Raw genomic sequence first — 10,189 nt, 5'->3', positions numbered from 1 at the left:
TAGCAACAACTTTTCAAAGCAGTTGGGTTAATCGATTAAAGTATTAGTTAATCGATTAACAGCATTTTTAAATGTGTATTTTTAAATACAAAACCTCAAATATGTTATGCACTTAGTTCATACATGTTTACCACTTAGTTTATGCCTAGAATGCACATATACATGTATTTATGTAATGCATGAACATATTATGAATGACATATCTCAAAGGTGAAATGATTTAAAAGATTTATGCATATGAGACATGTATTAGGTGACCTAAGCCTTTGACTCAACTTAAACTAGATTCTAGTCTAAGCCTAGTACCAATTAAAGACTTAAGCATGTTGATTTGTTGGTGATCTTCAAGCTCTTATTAGCACAAGTTGTCCTCATCAAAACCATGACATATAAAGAGAGTTTTCCAAAGTGTTCCTCTTGACATGCACACTTTCAAGCTAACATTATACTATCAAATCAAAAGCACACCAAAATAGTAATAAGACTCATAAGTCATAATTCCTAACTCTATATCTAGACATCTAGTCAAGCAAATTGTTCAAGCCATAATCATAATAGTCATCTTCCTCTGTGGCATCTTCATCACCATCATTGTCAAAGTTAGGAATATCTAAATGATCTAAATTAGGAATCTCAATATCTTCTAGGGATGCACTAGCAACATCATTAACAAAAGCACCTTGTCCAACTTGAAAAAATTCTTCATCATTTGAAGCATCAGTATTTGAATTTTCTTTATTTTCTATAATCCAATCACCATCAGAATCAACATCATCCATGCTATACTCATTTGCTTTCCTGAACTTCTTCTTTGCCAATTTTGAATTATCCATCACATAAACAACGTCATTCATGGTCTTTTGCATCAAATGGTTTCTTCTCTTAGTGTGGACCTGAATAATTTCAACTTTAATTAACACATAGTACTAACTAATTTTAAGAATAGAATACAAAATACAAGGTTGAAATTTTACCATCTCAAAGGCACTCCAATTCCTCTCACAGCCGGAGGAACTACATGTTAAGCTTAACACACGGATGGCAAAATTTTGCAATTCAAGATGTTCATCACCATAAGATTCCTACCATTGAGCTGGAGTTTTGGTTTTAACTCCAACCATGGCTATTGGACTTCCAAAGAACTTTGTCTTGTTTTTAAAATCCTCAAAATGATCATCAGTCTTGCCTATTTCTTCGATATTTCCCACCATCCTTGTAAGACAATCATACAGTCCCCTTTTAACTTCAACATCAACTTTAAAATTAGGTGCATAATGTAATTTAGGGTTAAGGTAGTAGCCTGCAGCATGTAGAGGCCTATGTAGTTGGTTGTCCCATCTTTGATCAATGATTTCCCATATTGGCAAATAACTAAATAATGAAAACCATGAATTAAATTTCAATATTGTGGATTTTACAAGAAAAATCAACTTACAGTAAATAAAATGGTATAAATTGGCAAAATTTACCTCTTTTTAACATCATTGAAGGCAATTTGTATCTTCTCTTTAGCTTGGTCCATTGCTTCATTAATGAAACCCATGGCAGGATTTTCATATGAATCTACCAATCGAAGCACTTTGATAAGTGGATAAGCACCCTTCAAACAAACCACAATGTTGTTCCAAAACTTTTTATCTATGACCACATTCACAACGAATCTCCCATCTTTTGTCTTTGCATATTGACTTGATGTCCATTCATTGGATGTGAACATCCTTATTAATGATTGCTTGTTATCAACCAAGCAACCCAAAGTCAAATAAGAAGTGACAAAACGTGTGGCTGCAGGTTTAATCAAATTTGTCCCCTTAGTATGATAATGCAATAAGGATAGAAGAGAAGTCCTTGAATAGATGTAGGTAGTAACCTTTTTACCATGTTCCATTGTCTCCTTATGAATATGTATCTTCTTCTCAAAATTCTCAAACATTAAGTCAATGCAGTGAGCAACACAAGGTGTCTACTATAACTTCATTTTCTTCCTCATCAATAATTCTCCAACTGCCTTGTAGTTTGCTACATTATTTGTGACAATTTGGACAACATTTTCTTCACCAACCTCCTGAACAATCTCATCCATCATCTTAAAAACCATGTCGGCTGTTTTAGAGAAGTGAGATACATCAATAGATTTCAAAAAGACTGTTCTCTTAGGACTATTTACCAAAAAATTCAGTATAGTCCTCCTCCTCTTATCAGTCCAACCATCTGTCATTATGGTGCATCCCACTTTCTTCCAAAAGGCTTTATGTTCCTCCATAGCAAGCTTGGTAGAATCAACTTGTTGCGTCAAATACTTTACTCTAATTTCATGATAGGACGGTGGCTTGAATTCTATACCATGGCTAGCAACCAGTTCAAACATTTTCTTAAACTCATCATTGTTTGTCACATTGAAGGCTATAGCATTGTTGTAAAAAAATGCAGCAATTTCTTGGCATCCTTCCTCCTTCAAATTCTTCTTCAAGATGGAGTTAATAGGGGGTTGATTGTTCACTCCCCTTCTCTTGAAAATCTGAGCAAGAGTCTCAATTGTTTCTTCTCTTTCTCTTTTTTTAGCCCCCTCTCCAACATCATCTCCTTCTTCATAATGATTTTGTTTCTTTAAAATATTTTTCTGCAATGAAGACACAATTGCAAACATCTCTCCTAACATCATCACTGACATTTTTGCAAGGTTCAACATCCTTTTGGGTTCCAGCCAAATGATGTTTCAATCTCTAAATTCCACTATTAAATATCTTTGTACAATATTTGCATTGAATTTTTCGTATACTCTCATCAATAGAAATACCATGTTTCCACCCCCACATCATTCCTAATTCCTTTAGTGTTATTTGGCCCCTACCCATTTCCTGGAGCAACAGTGGCAGTTGACATGGCTTGTTAAAAAACATAGGGAAAAGATAGAAAAGAGTTGGTTGAAAAGCAGTAATGTTTTTGGGGAAGAAACAAAAAGATTTTGGGTGAAAAAGCATAGATATGTTGTTGTTGTTGTTGTTGTTGTGTGATTTGAGAAGAAGAGATGAATGAATGAATGAAGAAATAGTGCACAAGATTTTTATAGAAATGGGTGAATGAATTTTTTTGATAAAATGTTAAGTTTTCACCATGTAGCTGCAACTGTGTAGAGAGATGAAAGGTTTCTGAAATTGGTGGCCGAAGATGAAAGGGTTAGGATTTTTTTTATTTTTTAAAAACAGGTTGGGCTTAAAATTAGGTTAAAAATGGGTTTGAGCCAGAACCCGGATCAAAGCAAACCTGAAACTACATAAGCCAGTTGAAATGGTTGTTTTCTTCCTCAACTCAAAAAAGCATAGCGATTCTGCGATTTTGCGATTCTATGCTCCAACACGTTGCTTTGCCTCTGATTCGCTTTTCTGCCCATTTCAACATGGTTTCCACCATGAAAAGCATTGAATCATACGATTCAATGCTTTGGAGCGCACTTTTGATAACCATGCAACGACAATTTAAAACACTAATAATACCTATTCTATATCCAATGTCTCATAATGTTTATATTTTTGATTTGAGCATATTTTACTCACCAGTGTTCCACAACTTCTATGCTGTTAACTATCAAAATCTGTACATTTCTATTCAGTAGGTAGAAGCACAAACTCAACAAATGAGGCAGATCCAGTATTAGGTGCACCCTCAATTTGAAGAATAAAAGTAATCAAATTATAGATCTGAACATTCTCAAATGATGGTATCTTCCTCCCTCTTCCAAATTGAGGACCATGCCAAATAAAAATGCTCCTCATGGAGAAAACTGCATTATCATAACTACATGAACCGCCACCCACATTCTTCGTGCTTTGTTTTCTTCTGCTCAACCTTGAAACCTTCTTCAATCAAACCAATTATTGGTGGAATTCGACCACTCGTTGCATATATGAAGTACCGACACTTCAATAACCTTCATGTATCCATGTTCAGCATGTATCCGCACCGATACTCTCTCATACTTCATCAATACGTATCTGTAGTGTATCGAAATTATATTTTTGAAAAATAAATATTTTATAAATCCGATACTTTCCGGATAGTCTTAAAATATTTTCCCGATACTTCATAGACATCCAAAATACTACACAATATAATTTAAAAGAGAGAAAGACAGAACACAATCAATTAAGTAGAAGAGAGAAATATAATATGCAATCTACCAAGTGGACTTGTAGCAGGAGAACTACAATAAAACACACATATTGCATAGAGAATGAAAAGGAAATGTATATGCATAATGTAGTCGTCAATTAAACGAGATTGACTAACAATATGAATTTCATTTTATATTTGGTGATGTCTACAAAATATGTTACTTATTTGGAAATTCATGACAATAATTATATGTTTATTATATTTTATGGATTTTATGTACATATTTTATATTCGTACCTTAAACGTATCATATCCTGCATTTTTAAGGAAATGTGTATCGACATATAAGATATGTATCGTATCTGATACTTGTATCAGTATCGGTGCTTCATAGCGCTGTGTAATAAAGCCTACTGGGAAGATCTTCAAACACCCTCAAATTCTTCCCATTCTCACGTTTATCTCAATCCAACCCTTCATTTATCTTAGCAACAACATCAGATGCTGCAAAACCAGAAGGTGGACGAATGGCAAGTACTGAACTATAAGACACTACCCAAATTTTTGGTATAGTAATTTAAGAGTCTATTTACGAGTTTGTTTTTGGAGGACAAAAGAGAAAGAGAAGACTTGTGAGTCATAAAATATACTTATGAGATGACTCTGAAGCTTGTAAATTCTATTCATTACAATCTAAAACACAATTCACAAACATATCCTACACAACCAAATCATCTAAAAAACTAACTTTTTATCACATGTACCAACCGAGTTTAACTCCTCTCTAGTAATGGAGAGACCATTACTAGAACATGTGACTGAAATTTTCTTAAAATTTATTTATTTATTTTTTATTCAAAAATAATATGAAATCATGACTGTTAGAAAGATGTTTTGCCACATGTCATAATCCTATCCAGTACTGGAGAGGATCCCCTTCCATACCAACCATTCCATATCACCAAGTCACTACCCATAATAATACGAGTAAGGATCCTCTCCATTAATGGAGAGACAAGTACTACAAAAAACAAAGGAAACAATAACATAGTAAGACATTTTTATCCTTTAATATATAATAGAATAACACTTTTGTCATTAAAAACACATGTAAAATCAAGTATTTGTCTCTCCATTAATGGAATATATCATTGTTCTAGAGTAAGGATCCTCTCCATTAATGGAGAGACAATTACTACAAATAACAAAGGAAACAATAACATTGTAAGACATTATTATCCTTTAATATACAATGAAATAACACTTTTGTCATTAAAAACATATGTAAGATCCTCTTTGTTCCAAACCACTAATCAACCTCCCAATCATGCTATCGATTCTCGCAACTGCCGGCGTGATCTCAGGGTCATCAGGTCCAACCTGATCACCCTGATGATCAGGGTCCTCAAAATTAAGTGTCATAAAATCAGGATTCTCATTAGTAAGCAAATCTAAATACTTCAAAACAACCTCCACACTATCCTCAAACGGAACAGAACCATCATAATGACTACAATACTTAACATCACAAGTCCAATAACCTTTATTTACCTCAGAACCTGGCCAGAAATAAGTAGAAGCCTTCAACTCATTGTTGACCACAGTCTCCCAAAGAGGCTCTGCTTTGGATTGTTCTCTGCTTTATGGATGAAGTTTCAAGTTCTGCTTGCTTGTGTTGCTTCTTAATCAAGCAATGAGTTTGCTTATGTTGTTTCTTAATCTAGCTATGAGTTTCTGGCTCTGTATCTAGAGCTAGAGTTTCAGGCTCTGCTAGCTTGTGTCATTTTTTATGTAGCTTTCTGGCTGATTTAACATTTATGATAAGAAATTAAAAAATAAGTATGTAATATTTAAAAGCTAAGTCCATTATTTATCGTCATATTAAATGCACCATTTCCCAATACAAAAATATTTGTTTTGGTTCCTCTAACAAAATCTAATTATATATGATCAATGGATATCATCATAGCATAGATTGTACCTAAGGTTCAATTAGTGACTACTATTAATTAATGCCATGATATTTAACACTTGACAACAGATAAAGGGTACATTCCTAGACACATAATCTGAAATTTCATAGTTTAATTAAGTCACAATAATTGGTCCAAACAAGAATGGTGCTTGGGATGATTTATTTTATTCTGGGATTTTAGCCTTAGCTTTAGGGACTGCAAGAGTGAGCACCAAACCTTCATGTTCTGCAACTGGTTGAACTTTAGAGTACTCATCAGAATTTTTTTCATTCTTATGTTGAAAGTTAGTAAGCAATGACATAGTGGCATCATTCTCAAATTCAGATTTAGGCTTATACTGTTGATGGGTAGAAACTGAATCTCCAAGGTTGCAATCAGAATTGGTAATGGCATGACCTTTGTTGATGTTGCTTCTACAACCCTGCCATAATATTCAATGACAATTAAGGGAACATTTAGGAAAATTCTTTATGTAATTCCTTGGATTCAAATCATTTCACATATGTGTGTGAAGTGAAATAATCATAAGTATACAAAAATTTAAGTAAGGTTATGTAATCTTAGGGGTACATTTTTTCTGATTAGTTAATTATCTTATGAATGTTTGAAACAATGTTGTAGCAATTAGATTCAATAGTAGTAGTAGTTTGACGACTTTATACTTGTTAAAGTACTCTATGTACAACATGAATAAAAAAAAGAGTAAATATTCATCTCCCACGTTTTTACATAACCAATTTGATCCCTAAAAAATTGAAAAATTCAAAATGGATTCTAAAAATATTAAATATGTATCAAAGAATTTAATGTGTATATACTGACAGTGTAAGTGTTTTTACATTGTCAGCAATCATCTACTATTCATGTGTTAAACATCATTGACTCTCAACTAAAAGTAATATAAATCAATGGTGGATAGTGTGTTGAAAGTGTAAAAAACTTTATACTGACGGTGCATAGATTTTAAACTCTTTGTCAAATTAGTCGTTTTAACATGTTTTTATAACATCTAATAATGATAAATTTGACCCATTTTTAATATTTTTGAAATCATTTAAAGTTTTTATTTTTAAGGGACCAAAGTAGCAAGCTCGAAAGATATGATAAGTGAAATGAGTATTTAGTTAAAAAATTATATGTTTGATAAAATAATACAAAAAACATATGTATAGTACAAAGAGTTGGTCTTTTGGTCTAGCAAAACAATTTTTAAGTATGGTAGAAGAAAATAAAGAATATCATATAAAGAGATAAATTATCTCATTTAGCCAATAAAATCATAACATATATTATATTTAATCATTTTCTATAGAGATATTTCTAAAATTAAATAAAACAATATATATTATACTTTTACTGATTGGAGGAGATAAATTATCTCTGAGATATTTTACTCCAATCCAAAGTTAAAGTTCCAAGTTTTTTCCTTGGGAACAAAACATCTTAAAAGGGATAACTGCAATTGAATCAATCCTTCACCAAAAGGGTTAAGAGTTAGGTAGCGTTTATCAATGCTTTTAATAAAAGTTTTTGCATTATAGAAAAAGTGCGAGGTAGCATTATTTGAGAAATGATATAATTTATAAAGAAAAGCATGATTGAGTGCAAAATGAGCTAATTAAGCTTTTCAACATTATCTGCGTACCATGTCAAAGAGACTTGAACGTTGCTTCTTCTTATTTAAAGTTGTCATTCGAAGAAAGTACTTCTGAGCATGGCTGGCTACTTGGGTTGGGGTTCTGGTTGTCACAAAGTTTCTAGAGATACCTCTCCAATCACCTTTTCCCAGCTTCTCAAGTCCAATAAGGAATGTTAGATGCTCCTTTTCTGTCCATGCTACTCCTACAGTGTGCATAACAAATTATAAATGTTAGGTTAATTATAGGTCTTTAAAATAAAAAGGCAGATAGGAACACATAAAGTGATTCAATAGTTACTATAATTCTATTAAGGAGAAGCAAGTGCATGGATTGTGTTCATCAATATCATTATTATGGTTAACTAGAGCGGGAGACAGGTTGAATGTGGATTTTTGTGATTAAAAAATTGTTTTTTGAATTTGTTGTAACCTGAATACAGTTCGATGTGGTTTCATTGTACTCTATCAAGGCTGCATAACTGTAATTTAGTGTCATACGATAATTACAAAATGATAGAATTTTGAAGATCAGTACGACGAGAATATCATGTTTGCATAAGGTGATGCCGCCCACAACTAGGTATTGGAATATATTATTAATGATAAGTTAAAATTATGAGTTTTTAAAATTAATAATAAATATGATGTGCCTTAACCATTAAACCAGAACTATCAAATAATTTAACCTAATGAAGAAACAAAAATGGATAAAACTCATCTTGAACATATATATACCTTTCTTCCTCTCTTGGGGTCGACCTATGAGACCATCTGAGAGATACCCAATAGAGGCTCCATCAGAGTTTTCATCAATGGTTATTCTTGATGAAGGAAATGAGAAATATTGAGAGTACGATATTGAAGGCAAAGACTCCATGGTAAAGCTTTTCTTAATGGTAACACCAAAAGATGATGAAGACATGTGTAGTTGCACACCAAAGAGGCGAAATCCTAAATCTTTGAAAGATGTGCAGGTCCTTGAATTGTGGCCTATGTTTCCACAATGTGAACACTTCACCATTTTCACTTGGAACAAAGATTTTCTCAGAGATACCACAACAACAAACTATGTAATGTGTTTTTGAGAGAGAGACAAAGGGAGAGCGGAAAAAACGTACATGTTTGGTTGTATATATGATGATGATGGAGTGAGATGTGGGGGGGTGAAAATGAAGCACACCAAGAGAAGTTTATTGGTTGGAAATAATTTATTGTTGGATACTTTTCACAAAATTTTCATTTTAATTTATAATTAGCAAGAAAATATATGTATAGCATCATTCCATCCATGAAGCTAATCACAATAAGACTTGGTTGATGTAGTAAGAGAAGAAATCAGATTTAGACACCTTATCTTAATTTTAGTATTTGTGTTCCGTTACTAGACAAGTTAATTCCATCCTCCAAATTATCAAGTTATATATATATATATATAGAGAATTACTCACGTGTGAATAATATGTTATTTGTGAGAAATGAGAACACTAAATATATATTATTAGATCTTGATTGAACGGTCAATATTAAAAAATACATGCCCTTGACTATCCTGTGACCAATAACTAACTTTTAATCATAACCATTCATGATTGGTTGTAAGGTCCAAATTTATTGTTCTCATAATTTTTATGAGAATTGTTCTCACTTTAGTAGTTCCCTATATATATATATAAGAAAATGAATGGTTGAGATTGAATGTAGCTAGTGTAAATTAACTTGAGTGTAAACATATCTCTCCTTATATATATATATAGTGACATTATACCACAATTCTATGACATTGAATCATAATGATATGGCTGTATCGGACCGTATTTAGATCATGTCAAACCACATTGAATTCAAAACTATTTTTAATTGTAAAATAATCAAACTATGTTGTTTGCGTAGCTCACAACAATTCTGAATGACACGAAATAATATGACTGAGTCACGACCTGATCGCTCTCTTTAAGACGCTCCATGGTCATGCCAAAATTGTGCAAGCAGATTATCAACTATGTTGTCCTCGAGATAAAATAGTTCAGTTCTCTGTTATTGGAAAAATCCAAACGGCTACATGATCTGACAGTGGAAAAAAGTAAACACACGAATCTCTTTCCCTTTGACCGAGATCTTATCCCTCACTCTCCACTCCACTCTCCAACTATGTGGACTTAGTCACACGCACATGTTACACGTGTGTTGACTTGGTCAACACACGATTAAAGCCAAAAATAAATAAATTTATTTTAAAAAGAATGTTGGGCTCAAGCCCAAGCCTGACCAGAACACGAACCAAGCCGGTTGGATAGTGGCGATAGAGGTGGTGGTGGTGCACGCGTGTGTGTGGAGGGGTTTTATTTGTGTGAATCTTCAACCATCCACAAAACACATTGTACCCCTTGGGGCACACCCAAGGTTGTAACTTAAGGTTTATAAAGTCTTTCAACTTCCCTCCTCCAAGCAATGTGGGACTTGA

At 33.0% G+C, this 10,189-nt stretch overlaps 2 protein-coding genes and 1 pseudogene across 2 annotated transcripts; all 3 read right to left on the bottom strand.

Moving 5' to 3' along the window:
• Positions 445 to 1,717, bottom strand: LOC109330944. The gene is made up of 3 exons (XM_019565209.1): positions 1,470 to 1,717; positions 1,119 to 1,371; positions 445 to 1,082 (listed from the first exon to the last, which is right to left on the bottom strand). Exons 1-3 carry the CDS (start codon positions 1,715 to 1,717, stop codon positions 927 to 929), a joined length of 657 nt encoding a protein of 218 aa, XP_019420754.1. The 3' UTR covers positions 445 to 926.
• Positions 3,603 to 6,167, bottom strand: LOC109330943 (annotated as a pseudogene).
• On the bottom strand, positions 6,253 to 8,769 carry LOC109331095 (transcription factor MYB1R1-like). Its single transcript, XM_019565376.1, has 3 exons — positions 8,464 to 8,769; positions 7,727 to 7,931; positions 6,253 to 6,472 (listed from the first exon to the last, which is right to left on the bottom strand). Exons 1-3 carry the CDS (start codon positions 8,747 to 8,749, stop codon positions 6,253 to 6,255), a joined length of 711 nt encoding a protein of 236 aa, XP_019420921.1. The 5' UTR covers positions 8,750 to 8,769.

Source organism: Lupinus angustifolius, chromosome LG17, assembly GCF_001865875.1.
Source record: "Lupinus angustifolius cultivar Tanjil chromosome LG17, LupAngTanjil_v1.0, whole genome shotgun sequence".
NCBI classification, from domain to species: Eukaryota; Viridiplantae; Streptophyta; class Magnoliopsida; order Fabales; family Fabaceae; genus Lupinus; species Lupinus angustifolius.
This window is presented reverse-complemented; position numbering and strand designations above follow the sequence as displayed.